General features: G+C 48.4%; 1 protein-coding gene across 1 annotated transcript; it reads right to left on the bottom strand.

Moving 5' to 3' along the window:
• Positions 1 to 1,074: 1,074 nt before the first annotated feature.
• Positions 1,075 to 1,725, bottom strand: LOC119384108 (E3 ubiquitin-protein ligase MARCHF1). The gene has a single exon (XM_037652405.1). The coding sequence runs from the start codon at positions 1,723 to 1,725 to the stop codon at positions 1,075 to 1,077; it is 651 nt and encodes a 216-aa protein (XP_037508333.1).
• Between the last annotated feature and the right edge of the window lie 13,433 nt (positions 1,726 to 15,158).

Here is a 15,158-nt window from a genome sequence, read left to right as displayed (position 1 = left end):
AGTATTCTACTCATGCTGCAGTGGATGATTGTATAAAGTGAGCTAATAGGGGGTGACGTCCTTAAGAAGGAATCACCTAGCAGACGACGGGCCCAGCTGCAGGCATGCGCTTACCCTCGCCCTGTTTTCACCTTGGCACCGTCATGGCACTGACGCTAAGGATTGAGGTTGCTGTACCTGAACAGGCGGCATCGCAGTTTGCTGTGAACGGCGATAGCTTCCTCTTAAGCTGTATAAAACTATCCCCAGATCTTACGGATGCGTTCGAACATTCAGACCTACTAGTAGAGTGAAATTGGAGCACATCTCGTGTGTTTCATCCGAACACAATTTGTCACTATGGTACCAAGCGCAATCGCAATGCAGTGGACAATAGAACACGAATACACAAAGCTTGTGTGCTCTTGTCTCCTCTATTGCGAGAGCGCTTAGTATCGTTACGACAATGTCTCTAACTGGCCCAAATTGCCGCTCTCAGAGTTCACATCATGGCAATACAAACCAGTCTGTTTCTATCCGAATAAAAAGTACGGCTTTTGAAAGACAAAAACTACGCTTTATTTGGACGACTGCGGACTGTCAAAAACACAGACTGTGGAAAATGACATGATTAACTGGAAAACAAGTTTGAAATACATTTCCATGGGAATGACACGCCATCAACAAAATCAAAGATTAAAGTGGTCACGGAGCATGATCAACAGTGATGCATTCAACACGCGTAGTATAAAAAGTATGCGAGCGCCCCAAACATGCTGCTGGTCTGCAGCAGCCAATGGTCCTATATGAGCGGTTTTCTTGCAAAGTTTTTCTTGGCAGCATATCCAATGGTCTTAATTTGCCGAAGACATACTGACTCTGCGTCATTGGTTTCGTTGAAGCTTGTCGCGATGACAACCGCCACATCTGGCTCTGAGCCTGCCCTCAAGTCACTGCGTTCTGTCCAGCCAAGATTTACTACTCTGGCGGAGGCACCACCACGATCCGGCGCATCGGATGCGCTGACTACCACGCCAGGAACAAACAGTGCCGAGTGCGTACCCTGTCGAGCGTATGAACCACGTAAACAATGATTTAGGTGATGTTTATGAGATACAAGAAGACGACGCACCAGGCTACGCGGTCCGACTTAAGCACCCATCTCGCCAGCACGTAAAACACGCACACAGCGAACAGTATCACTATGGACAGGCCGAACAGGTCACAGAGACATTCTCGCGACAGCCATCCCTTGCTTTGCGATACCCACCGGAAGAACCGGAGCGCGGTAAGAGGCTGGGTGACCACCTGGAAACGATGGCCGCAGAGTTCGCAAAAGTTCACGTTCCGCTCAGTGAGCCAATGCTCGAGGCAGGACGCGTGCACGAAGCCTATGGTGCCAGAGCAACTGCAGGGAGACTCAAGCTTATCCTTTTGGTCGCTTTCGTGACAGATCCGGCACATGGGTCCGCTGCTCCCAGCCCGGCTGCGGTAACCAGTGGCCGCATCGAGAGGCAGGCTGTCCCGCGTAGGTTCGTCGCTTACCTCTTCAGGGATTCTCGGCGACGGTGCTCGATCGCCGTTGGATCGTGCGGCAACGTCGTCTTCGGAGTCGACGCTCGAGTTTACGAATGCTGGCTCGTCGTCGATTGCACTTGATCCTGAAGAATCGGTGTCAGAGGACAAACTATGACGAGCACCTCTGGTCTCTGGGCCCCGCGATGAGAAAGGCAACGACGAGGACATGCGGCTGCTCTTCTCTTCTCTTTGATCACAGGCGTCGCAGTCGTCCGGAAGGCGTAGTTTTTGTGCGTTACCTTCACAAAAACACAAGCCGGAGTCGTCACATCTGCCTGATTGCAGGGTAACCACTCTCGTTTCCTCGCTCAGATTATTGTGCTGCTCAATGGGCATAGTGCTGTGCATCTGCTCTTAAAAGTGCGAATGCCTGCGCGAACTAGTTGGCACTGGTCTTTGTATTGGTCTCCTCCTTTATAATCGATGGTGGAACTAGTGCAATGTCATGGGCTCTTAAAATCAAGGCTGTCAAAACGTGCGCGAGGTTCTCGCCCCGTATGATTAAGCGTTAACTCGGCGTATATTTCGTAGCGCTAAGGCGTAGTCACTGAGGGGCAGTATTAGATTACTCAGAGTATTTATACAGACCCCGTGACTCCATCCCCTCTCCTTCCCCCGGCACCTTCAGCAAATGCGAGGCCGATGTTATATCTAACCACTATCACTGGTTTAAACACTTTTTCCCCCCAAAACTGATACCGACCCCCTCATGATAGCGTAAATGCTGTGATAGAGGGAACTATGAGCCCTTCACAGAATGCTTTGCTGCCGTATCGATGCCCAGTTCTAACGTGCTGTCGCCGGCTGTCTCTACGTTCGTAAACAGAAAACAGTGTAAGCAGGAACACGCGCATAGCTTTTTCACCGCTTTGATAGTAATGATGCACTGATACGATGAAACAACGGCTGCATAATGGATGACTGGATATCGGAAGTACACAGCGGTACCTGTACCAGTATTACTACGCCATCGTTTAACACGACTAGGAAAAAAAAAAAGAAAGACGGTTCCGCTTCCATAAAACTTAAACGGTCCACCAAAGGCTGAACGTGGGAAACAGACAATCGCGGGGCATAGATCACGCGGTTACTATCGTGTCTGCAGAGTATTGCAGTGATGATAATGATGATGATAACAACTTTACTGTTCCGCCAGATAAGGAGGCCCACTACTCCCCGTCCCCGGCACACAGGCGTAGGTTACCGGCATCTCCGCGATGAAACCTCCGCGGGGCCTGCATCTCCGCGATTAAAAGCAAACAAAGAGGTCTTGACTCTTCGCGGCTTCTTTCGCCAGGCAGATGGCTTGTTGCTATAAAGCAGGGTACCCGCTCCGCAGCAGGGCTTCCCAAGGCTTCTCCACAATTTATATTTGCTTTAGCCCCTGTGGAGCTATCACAGTCCCAGATTATGTCGTCGAGAGTCCATCTCGCCCCACAGTGCTCGCGCTTATCGTTTTCTCTATCATCTATAGCTGAACATGATGTGCCTTCAACGGGTTTACAACGTTCCCAGTTTGCAGGCGCCGCCATGCGAATGCCTCCCAATTGTTTAGACTTTTATCCAATAGTGGCCCAAGTCTCCTTATGAGTGCAGAAAGAGGATGTCTTCATCTTGTACAGCAGTCTTTTAATCCGTAGCATTATTTAGCATGCCGGTTCAACAAATCCACGCGTGTATCTGTCCGTAGCCAGAAAAAAAAAGGGGGGGGGTCTGTACCGGAGACAGCGCGATACACATGGCGAGGGTACAGCAGACTTCCCATTTAATGTGAACGTGCGCCGATTCCAGAGATAGTGAAATAGCTGGCGGCCCACGACGGCGGTAAAGTAGACTTCCCTCGATGCAATACGAGGCTCACCCGCTGACAGGTATTGACTCCAGTCCAAATACATGGACGGAATGGGCTGCTTTAGCCCGTTGACTGCGCGCATTACAGCGGCCGGCAGGTGCGACGCGATAACAAGAGGACACACGAGGAAGAAATACAAGGTACACACAAGACGGGGAAAGAAAATTCCTGCTGATCCCACGTATTTTGGCAAATCGAATACATGCGAATCAGTCAGCGAGTGCCAGCCTATGCCGGATTTCTTGGTTTGAGCCAAGTGTTACAATGTGTATCGCAGTCTTTGTGTATTGAGTACATGTGTGCTTATCATATATGCTTAAGAGGCACGTCGACTACACTGGTGACTGAACGGTATCTTATGGTCTGACGTAACAGAATAATAATATCTGGGGTTTAACGTCCCAAAACCACGATATGATTATGAGAGACACCGTAGTGGAGGGCTCCGGAAATTTCGACCACCTGGGGTTCTTTAACGTCCACCTAAATTTAAGTACACGGGCCTTAAATATTTTCACCTCCATCAGAAAATGCAGCCGCCGCGGCCGGGATTCGATCCCGCGACCTTCGGGTCAGCAGCGAGCGCCATAACCACTAGACCACCGTGGCGGGGCTCGTAGCATCGGCATTCGCATTACAGCCAGCACGGGCGTCAGTTTTATGGAAACAAAAGGCACGCTACGGTGCGATGATGTGCACATCGTAAGTAGAGGTCGTAGGCGTATGCCGCCGGGGTCGAGCAGTGCTTGTCTATGACTTTAGGGGTCATAGGTGTACATATGCAATGTTTATTACATTGTATAAAAATTGGGGGGACGCTTAAGCTTCGCCTTTAAGAGTTGAACGCGATAGGGATATCCTGCCCTTAGTGCGCGCTTCGAACACTACGAGTGTTTGACAGAATGCGCGCACTAAGGTGTGTGTGCCTTATGTAATGGGTAGCATGCTTTAAACCAGGGGCAATTATGCGCGAGAAACTTTTTCGAAGTTGCGATGCACCCACTACGTGGTCTTAAAGGAATACGCGCAGTAATGTGCCTTCTGTAATGGGTGGCTGTCTTTAAACCACAAAGTCGTTATGATAATGACGTGGTGTGACGCCCGAGGGCAATGTACGCTTGTACCACGCAATATTACTGCGATATTGCATCTCGTACTGTGACACCTGTATACAGGACGCGTATTTTTGGGAAGCATGAAAGTTACTTCCAGTGGAGCTCCAAGCAGAGGCGTGGCTGTGTGGTAGAACACCTGCTTGCCACGCAGACGGCCTGGGTTCGATTCTCACTCGGACCTAATATTTTTATTTTATTTGCAGCTTTTTCGATTTTTCGGTCACGGACAAGATGATGATTTTTCGCTCACAACCAAGGGTGCCGACGCCGATGGCGGAATTTCTGCGATACGAGCTCTTTAACGCTATCGCGTTAAAAGCGTATAGCCCACCAAGATTGACGTTGCCCCGGCATCACGCCTGCACAGGGTCTTTTACAGTGAAAGCTGTTATGAGATCATTTCAACGGCCGTTTTTGGCGCCGTAGTTGTCCACCGCCGCCGCTGCCGCCGCCTCCGCCGCCGATGTCCGTAACCCCTATCACACGAAATAAAAAAGGAAATAAAAAAATTCCAGGATTGAACGAGGTTCGAACCTGGGCCCTCTGTGTGGGAACCCAGTGTTCTACCTCAGGGCCATGCCGGTGCTTGGAACAGCGTTGCAGAAAGACCCTATACAGGCTTCATGTCGGGAAGGAACCACATTAACATATGTAATTTAGTGTGGTAGAAGGGCAAAATAACAACCAGGCGTCATACAAACGCGAATTCTGTAACCGGGCGTCACAAAATGCGAATTGCGCAACGAGTGGGTTATTGAATGCTTCCAACCCATTACAAAGGCCTCTGCGACAATTCTTCATCGTCATCAGCCACAGCATCAACAAAGTGCACATAATGCCTTACAGGTGTTTAGCGAGTACCACGGTTCTCCGCAGAATGACGAAAAATTGCATAGTGGCTGCTTCCCTACTTCAGAAAAATTATGATTTATAGCGTAGTGGGTTCCTCGCAAGTGCACTTCTATTGGTTGCCAAGAAAGCCCATAAGGCTCTCATGATCCATTTCCTCAGGCCCTCAATAAAGTTAATTCCCTCTCTCTCTCTCTCTCTCTCTCTCTCTCGCTCTCCGTTTCTCCGGTTAACATATGTTATAAAGCGTGGTGGGACAGTTAAATAACGACCGGGCGTCGCACAATATGAATTAGGTAACTAGTGGGTCGTTTAAAGCTTCCAACCCATTACAAAGGCCTCAGCCATAATTCTTCATCGTCATCAACCGTCGCATCAACAAAATGCACATAATGCCTTACAGGTGGTACCTCGCTCCTCCACAGAATAACGAATAATGTCGTGGTGGGTGCTTCCCAACTTCCCAAAAATTATGATTGGTGGCGTAGTTGATACGTTGCTAATGTACTTGTATTAGTAGCCACAAGAGAGTTTAGAACGGGCTCTAGAAATGCCGCTCTTCCAGCTTTCGCTGTGACTGTGCTGCGCTTTCCGCGCAGGCCTGGCGTTTTTTTTTTTTTTTTTTTCCGAAGCAGCTTCAAGCATTGGCGCAGCTCTGTGGCAGAATACTTAATGCCATGCAGAATGCCTGGGTTCGACCCCGGCTCAAACCGCGATTTTTATTATTTGCGTCACTCTGGATTTCTCGCTCACCGACAACGCCGCCTACGCCGGCAGTGGATTTTCTGTGGCAAGGGCTCCTTAATGCTATCGCGTTAAGATTTCCACGGTCTATTCCGTTCGGCGTGGACGGTCTGTTATCTCCGCTCCTGCGTTGATATAGACAGAATCACGGGTGACGCATACCCGCAGTCCATGGGCCATGGTGTGCGAGCATGCGCCACACGTGACTGAGGGAAAGGATTTCATGGCGTACGCGACGGGCCTATCGCTTTATGCGTGTCATTTCCTATTTTTCGTGTTCGTCATACAATCATGTCCTCCTATGCCAATTGTTGTATATCCTAGGTTAATGAGGCGACCACGAGAGCTAGAGAAACCACGAGCTAGAGAAATAGACAGACAGGAACGGCCAATGTGCCTATGGTTCGCATTGAAAACTTTACGCATCTGGGCAATACATATGCAGTAAAAAGTAATTAATTCTGCTCTCGGAAACTCGAATAATTGGGACGTGCTCCCTGGTACCGGCCAGCATATGCATTGTCTAATGCCATCAGACTGTCGTTAATTCGGTCACATTTGACCGCATCCCGGTTCATTCGGACGATCTTCGGAGCGCAAAGCGCCACAAATGTGCGACGCAAAAGAGCCAAAAGGACGTTCGCGGTCAACCGAAACGAGGCGGCACTGTCCGCTTCGCTATCTTCATCAGTTAGCGACTACGGTTTTGTCCACATGTGCATCCGGCACTCAGCAGCTTCGTTTTAGCTTGATGCAATGCGTTCGCAACGTCACAAACTTCAAACATGGCGAAAGCTGTTGAAGATGAAGAGCTTTCAGCCGCGGCCGGTACGCTGGCGTAAAACTCGTTTGGTGCATCGTGATGGGCGAACTATCAGATGCCGGCCATTTTACCTGCGAAAGAACTATCGTCACGTGCGCTTGATGGTGGTTGTGGTACGTAATAAGGGAGGTGTGCAGAGCACGTTTTGGGCTAAATACATATAGGAATCTGGCGATGTGGTCGCACTGAACAGGAAGTCGCAGGATGACAAAAATTGCGGCTTTTACACTGCTCTTATGAAAATGAGTAAATGATTTACGTATTCATTAAGGGTATTCATTCATGAATACGTATTCATCACGTATTCATTAAGGGCCTTGATGTAAAAGACATTTGTTTATTGTTTTCTTGATACTTTCGATAATTCGGTATGCGGACATTTTTTTCCGGTCCCGTGAAATGCGAATTAACGAGCCTTTAGTATATATATAATAGAGGCCCGTGTAATGCGAGATATCAGTGCACATTAAAGAACCCCGGATAGTCGAAATTTCCGGACCCTTCCGCTGGCGTGTCTTTTGATCACATCGTGGTTTTGTCAAATTCTTTTCTAAACACCAAAAAGAGCTGCAACTATTTCCATTGAGACACGTCTCACTTTCATGTTCTGAACCATCCTTACGAAACAGGAATGAATGAAACAACTTTATTTATAAAGTTCAGCAGAGTTGATTCGGGGTGGGCCTAGGCACCGATTAGGGCCTAGGCATCGGCTGCGAGCCCTGGGGCTCGGGTCGCTGCCTAGGCTAGCTTCACGGCCCACAGTTGGCCTTGTAATGCGGAGTTGAGCAGAGCCGCCTCCCAGCGCGCCCTGCGGCTCGAGACTGCCTCCTTGTGGTTTCTGTGTACTTTGTCGTCTAAGAACGAGCACTCTCATCCCATAGTACATGCCCCAGTGTTGCCCTTGCAACAGACGCCTTACATTTATCTGTCGCATAAAAATCGGGGTAGCAGAGGCGAAAGATTACTGGATTTCGGTACAAGTGTGTTTGCAGTTGTCGACACGCAGTTCCTTGATTTTTATTTATTCTGTTGTGTTTTGGTGCGTATTTGCGTTTTCCTAGCTTTTATATAGTGCTGCGTTATTCTCTTGTAGCTAGTAATATGTTAGACGAATGCAGCGCGATTTTGACGAAGACAGGAGACACAGGTAAACACAGAGGAGCGCCGATTTACAACTGAGCTTATTTTCACTTCAACAGGCCTTTTTATGAACCATACCTGGCTATATCATCCAAGAATGACAAAATAACAAGAATAAAACAAGATGTTGTAGGCAAAAATAATCGCATGCTTACAAGCTGGAAATGCTAGCGCTGATGTGCACAAATAAAACAAGGCCTGTGGAAGTGCAGATAAACTCATTTGTGAGTCGGCGCTCGACTGCGTTGATCTGTGTCTCCTGTCTTCGTCAAAATTGCGCTGCATTCGTCCTAAGTATGCACCAACTCGCCCAAGCAAAGTATTATTAGTAAAGCGTTCCTCCCACTCACACTCTTCCCCGCGTGTGACCTCGGTCGAGGCGGCGTCTTTCCTTCTCTCTGTCGCCTTTTCATCCCCTTCCGCCGTGTGTATCGGTTGAGGTGTGCTCTTCGAGAGACATCATGCACGCCGAATCCCCTTCTTCTTCCTCAACAGAATCACCAACTCGGCGTTCGCAACGGCTCCGTTTTGTGAGCTTTCGAGCCGCGAGGGCGATAGCCACCTCCTCGGCCGTCCCGATGTGTGGGATTTGCACCGTAATGCTCGTCTTGCATCTACCTTCGCGATCGACTGCCACTTCCACGTAGCCACGCCTCTGCGCGTATCTAGCCGCTTTCACGAATACTCCTGGAAACCAACAATATCTCTTTTTTCTCCGGAAATCAACCACCTGTTATAGGTTACTGTGTTGAAGAGAAGGTATGAGAGGCGACACGGGCTTGAGGCTATAATTAGGCGAGATGTTAAGTAGAACACGCGTGGCTGTGCAACGCGCGACACGCAAACCTTTGCGCTCGGTATTTATTTCATCTTAACGCTTCGCCAGTTGTTGGCCGCGTCTAATCGAACTGGCGCTGGGATGGCTCGATAACGATGGTCACGTCACCTTTTCATTGGCCCTGCCAGGAGCGAGTTTTCCGCGCCGTACGTAGCAAATGTATAAAGATGCTCCACAAAGGACTAAAAGTTGAGAGCTACTGTGAAAATGTAGCCACGATTATGTGCGCAAGATCTGCTCTCGTACGTCGATTACAACACCGTCTTTCCTTCCAGTGCACACATTAATAAAGTTTTCACTGTCTTTGCCGATGTTTTGCAAAAATAACCGTGGGAGGATGACCATGAAATTTTTGAAAAGTAATGAACTGTAGAAGCGTCGAGATGCGGGCTACTTGGTATACGTTCATTTTTACAGCGCAAAAAAGGACGGTACAAAGAGAAAGAAATAAAGAAAGCAAAAGTGCTTGAAAAGTAATTCACGGTGATGATAAACATGGTGTAAAGCGCTGTATAGCTAGGCCGAAGCGAAGTAGCCAGATGAGGCATTTTATTGCGTGTAATTTGTGCAAAGCAAAATATAAGTTCGAGAAATGCATCTTAGAAGTGATCTATTATTTTTTAATAATTCATCAATATGTATCTTGAGGCAGTAATTGATAACAGTAATATTGCACAATTCTGAAAGAACCACCCGCAACGGTGGTCTAGTGGTTAAGGTGCTCGACTGCTGACCCGCAGGTCGCGGGATCGAATCCCGGCTGCATTTTAGATGGAACCCAAAGTGCTAGAGGTCCGTCTACTTAGATTTAGGTGCACGTTAAAGAGCCCCAGGTGGTCCAAATTTCCGGAGCCTTCCACAACGGCGTCTCTCATAATCATATCGTGGTTTTGGGACGTTAAACCCCAATACTTATACATTCTGAAAAAACTTTGCAGTAATGGTAATCGGTTACCTTCTAAAGTAGTATACACAGTAATCACGGATACAAACGCGACATCATTATTTTTAGTACGACGACTGATAAGAGCAACTGCTTGTGATAACCGCGTCATGTTGCGGTATATCTGGTCGCTGAAGGTAACTCTGGCTCTGATTAAAGTGCTCGAGTCAAAATTACGCCGATATGGCACGAACTGTACACGCTTCAAACGACAGTGCGAACATCAGCTAGCTGTAAGTTCTCGCGTTTCACTCCGCGAGTCCTCTACAGTTATGAGCATGCTCAGGGTGAACATGAGGGCACATGGTGCTGTGAGCGACGCCTATTAGGAACGCAAGCTCAAGTTTGGGCGCGACGCTCGCGCGGCCGAGCTATGCGTCACTGGGTGAAGACATTGCCCGCGAAGGTGGTTTGTCACCGGATTTGGCAGCGGCGGCGGCAAGGACACGTGTGCGCATGCTCTCCTCATTCGGTCCGAGCACTGCTAGTCAGCAATAGTTACATTGTGACGCACCACAGGTGCAATCCGAGAGCTCTGCGCGTGCGCGGAAGCGGGGGTGACAGTGTTGTGGCCATGGACATTCCCAGTTGCGATAAGAGCAGTGGCGCCGCTCCACGTTGCTTTCGAAGCCTATATACACCAACAAGCGAAGCTTTGAACATGCTTAAATCGTTTTCGGCGTGGATATTTTACTATCACGCGCATCACGCCATGCAGTGTGCGCCTCTAACGAAATGTTCTGAGATGACGCGGTGCGCGCGATGCTAAAATAGTTTCGCCGATAACGAACTGCGCGTGTGCCGAGCTTTGCGTTGGCGTACACGCTTTGCGGAGAGCACCTTTCGGCACGCGCTCCTATCTTCACACTAAGGATGCTCACGACTGCACAACCCTGTGTGTATCTCAAGTATGAGGTATCGGAGTTTGTCCCGAGTAAAAGCTTCCTCTTAATGGGGCCATGACACGGTCACCCAAGAATTGGCGGTTTTCAGCGGAAAATAGAACGCTCTACTTTGTCTCTACATCAGTGGTGTTTTTTTTTTCTAAAAGAGCACCCACCACGGTGGTATGATAGTTATGGTGCTCGAGTGCTGACCCGCAGGCCGCGGGATCAAATCCCGGCCGCGGCGGCCGCATTTTCGATGGAGGCGAAAATGCTTGAGGCCAGTGTACTTATATTTAGGTGCACGTTAAAGAACCCCAGGTGGTCGAAATTTTCGGAGCCGTCCACTACGGCGTCCCTTATAATCATATCGTGGTTTTGGGACGTTAACCCCCCCCCCCCCCCCCCCCAGAGTTTTTATTCCAAAAGAGCGCAGTCCACCTTAAGTGAAGCTAAGGAAAACGCAGTTATTTGCTAGTGACAATATGGTCGGGCCTGCTTCAACAACTTTTTCCAATGTGCTCATGTCACCAAAATACTTTAAACCTATATTGCTGCTAAAATCTATAAAACCCACTATCGTCGGTATTCAGGGGGAAAGTTTGAATTTGGCTCTGATTGATTGGAACATTTCATTTGGGCTTGAATTGGCTAAGAAAAAGTAGTCTAAATGGGCTCGAATCAATGATATCGCAATACTTTGCCCCCAAATTAACGCCATCTTGCGCTTTCGTCAGTGGGGCTCTTCGATTTTCGGACTTCTGGCAGTTCTCTGGCAGCCAGAGATAGCCAGAGGGTCAGCAGCAAGTTCCGGTCTGGACAGGAGGCAGCGTCTTGGTCACATGTGTGGGAAGCCCGAGACAACCCGAAGCTGCCCCAAAATTACAAAATCGAACGCTGGGACAGCCAGCGTAAACGTAAACAAACGCTACCGCCGTGGCAGCAAACGAAACTTTGCGCCGCGTGCGCGTTGGTTTTTCTGCATTGCCCGCTTGAAAATATGTGGCTAGGTTTGCTGAAGAGCTGAAGTGATATTCTCGAGCATACGGATTTGGGATACAATCACGTACGTTCGCAAAATCGTGCGCAACTCGCCCCGTCCGCGAACAAAACAGCCAGCTGGCGCACGGCGCCACGAAAGCGATGCAAGGTGAGCTACCGCGCCGCTAACGGCTTAACCAGCTCACGTCTGCTTAGTACGTGTAACAGTCGCTGCACAACACGATGCGAAAATCTCGCGAAAGTGATCGTGTCCCCAAAAGAGCTCGAGGATCTATCGCGTACTACGTTGCACACACGCGTTGACCAGCTTGCGTTTTGTCATAACATGAGACATGCGGCGGTATGGGTACCACGAGTGCGCCTTATATCTAAAATAAACTTCTGTGTGACGCGTCTTCGACTCGTTTTCGCAGATGTTGCCTGAGCCTCTTTTCCAGTCCTAAGTGGCACTCCAAAAATCTCATGTACTAGCTTTTATTTGAGCTACTTGGTGATAACCGCGTACATACTGCATGGAATTATTACTAAGAGGTGGAAAAAGACAAAGCCGACGATGAAATAAGCAACAAAAGGATGTATACATTTCTGAATTCATCTTCGTTTTTTCACATCGACGCGTCGTAGCATAACATAATACTATACCTCATATACTGGCCCGTAGATCGAAGTACGCTCGCACGCCGTTCGCGACCAACGAGGATCACACAAAAAACAATGTCGCGATCGCTTTTATTCGATCAGTGCATTTTATCAACATCGAAGACCTAGTTGAAATAGTTAAGTTCTGACGGGGTTCACGCACGCAAACATACGACGGAGCGAAATAGGTAGTTCGATCACAATCGTCTCTGCTAAATGCACATAAAGCACACACGTAAGACACCACAATCGAATACTACTACGAAAAAATAAACTCGAAAGGGGTCTCCATGCGTTCGTACGAACGTGTACATAACTTTTGGGACATGTGCACGACGAAGTTAGAATGGTTAGAACGCGACAGTTCGCCGCGTTGTTCACGGAAGGAAACTTCACGGGACACATAAGAAAAGCAATAAACATTAGCTCCAAATGCTCGCCGCCATTCGTAATCGCGCCATCTCGCACGGCGGAACGGTGCCGAGCGGCCCGAGCGTAAGGACAAGCAAAGGTGTAGTCCGCAAGCGCCCGCATTGCAATCCGTCGAGTCCTCACAAAGATGGCGGTGAGCGCGTATCGTCTCTTTTCGGCGTCTGCTAGCCCGAAACCTTCCAGAGAGCTTCCACGACTAAATTGTCCTGGAAGGTTCTGGCGACCCTCGGGCTCCCCGCGGGTCGCCAGAACCGTCCAACCCAAGAAAAACGAACGCCAACCGGAAGTGCACCGCGGGGGGGTCGGAGCAACCCGAGAAAAACGAGCGCGCTCTGGCTGGCTCTGGCAGCCCGCGGGTAGCCAGAAGTGGAAAATCGAAGAGCCCCAGTGCCGTCCTATGTAGTACGGGCGTAATGGCGATAACTAAACTTGAAGAGCGAGTGGTTCTTTCTGGCAACAGGCGCACTGTTTTGGATTGTCGGCAGCGTTTTATTGTTCCTGGCATACATTGGTTGGTTGGTTGGTCCTCAGTTACTTGGTTGGAGGCCTCCAAAAATGCTTCAGCTCTTCTTCTTCGTCTTAGCTTCTTCTTAGCTGGTTTTATGCCGCGCCGTTTGGGATCACTTCTTCTTCTTCAAGGAATCAATCGGTGCCCAATAACCTCATTTCCGTTGTCATGTATTATATACCATTTTGGAGCGAAAGAAGGACATGATAATGTAGCGCGAAATTCGAAAAGTAACGCTAAGAGACAGGCAGGAGTAGAAAAGTAAGCCCCTTACTTTTTCCATTCGAGTACTGCCCTACAATATCACGTAAGTACTACAATCAGTAAGTACCAACTCGCCCGAGAAAAAGCAATCGTGGAGCGCAAGTACGATAACAAAGCGACTAGGACACAAATGAAACAGATTGTTTGACGCAGCGCTCGTCGTTGATGGATCTGACTCGGTTTGATCCAAACAGGCGCAGGATTTGGCTCATTTTTTATTCGAAACTGCTTTTTTGAGTCCCCGTTACAATCAAGAATTATACCCCATACTGGTTACAAACGCTTTAAATGTGAAAGACTCTTAGGTGGGCTTTATGTTCCCATGAAATTTGGCCAAGTTTCGTATTCTGGATCTGGTTCTTTTAGAAAAAAAAGCGCCACATGTACGAAAGATAGACTGTAAAATAATATTTCAGTGCAAAATAAGCCCTAGAACTCGCCGGTTATAAATCCCGCCCACGACCGCATTTTGTCATGGCGTGTGCGACGTCGCGTGCTGCCTGGAGCGGATGCCATCGTATATATTCTGTCAAAGTTTCAGCCGTTGCAAATGTTCCATTTCAATGCCAAGCTGAAGAAATCTGAAATAGCTCGATTGCACGCGCAGCTGAGTACGGAAAATATCGTTCGCCGGAATGCTGACGCTCGCACAGCAAGCAGCTTGTTACTTCTTGGATGTGGGCGCGAAAAGACAAGGACGAAGGGAAGAAGACACACACACTTAGCGCCAGTGTGTGTGTGTGTCCTTCTTCCCTTCGTCCTTGTCTTTTCGCGCCCACATCCAAGAACCATGACAGACCAACAAGCCCGCATCGCTACCCTCGTCAGCTTGTTACGTCACGGCTCGCAAGTGCGCCAGCGTTGCCCGACTCTCAGGCCACTCGCATGTTTATAAAAACATTCAATTATTAATTATCTGCTCGACCAAATGCGTTAAAATTTCGCCAGCTTGTTTGTGAACGCACTACGATTAATTAACCCACATGCCACATCTTATCGAAAGTTCGGTGTCATGGCCCCTTCAAGCTGTGGAAACTATTTCTAAAGTCTGCAGGTGCGTATAATACTTATAACTGCTAGTAAAGCAAAGCCTCAGCACAAGTGAATTCAAGTGCTGTAAAACTCGTGTGCTTGAACCGAATTCAATTAGTCATGATGGTACTAAGCGCTCTCAAAACATAACAGGCAACAATAGAACAAGGTGCAGTGCTTCCGTTCTGTTGCCTCCTGCGACTGCTCTTAGAAACGTTACGGCAATTGTTCCAACTAGCCGAAATGCCCATTGTCTTGAGTTCAAATCATTGCTACACCAGATAATGTGTTATCCATGTACGAATAACAAGTACAGAATGAAAATACATAAAACAAGGGTTTTATTCGGACGACGGCGGAGTGGTTAGAGCACTAGAACTGCGGAAAATGACATTATCTAAAAACAAAGTTCGAAATAAACTTCCGTAGCAAGCGGAATGGCGTCATAAAATTTTAGAATGCTCACGAAGCATCAGCAACACTGATTCATTCAACCCGTGGTGTACATAGTACCTCCGAGCTCCTCAATCGCG

This window comes from Rhipicephalus sanguineus, chromosome 1 (assembly GCF_013339695.2).
Source record: "Rhipicephalus sanguineus isolate Rsan-2018 chromosome 1, BIME_Rsan_1.4, whole genome shotgun sequence".
NCBI lineage: Eukaryota > Metazoa > Arthropoda > Arachnida > Ixodida > Ixodidae > Rhipicephalus > Rhipicephalus sanguineus.
The sequence above is the reverse complement of the archived record's forward strand: the minus strand, read 5'-3'. Positions and strand labels throughout refer to the sequence as shown.

Coding starts and splice junctions, on each gene's coding strand:
- LOC119384108 (XM_037652405.1), bottom strand. CDS start 1,725: ATGTCCTCGTCGTTGCCTTTCTCATCGCGGGGCCCAGAGACCAGAGGT.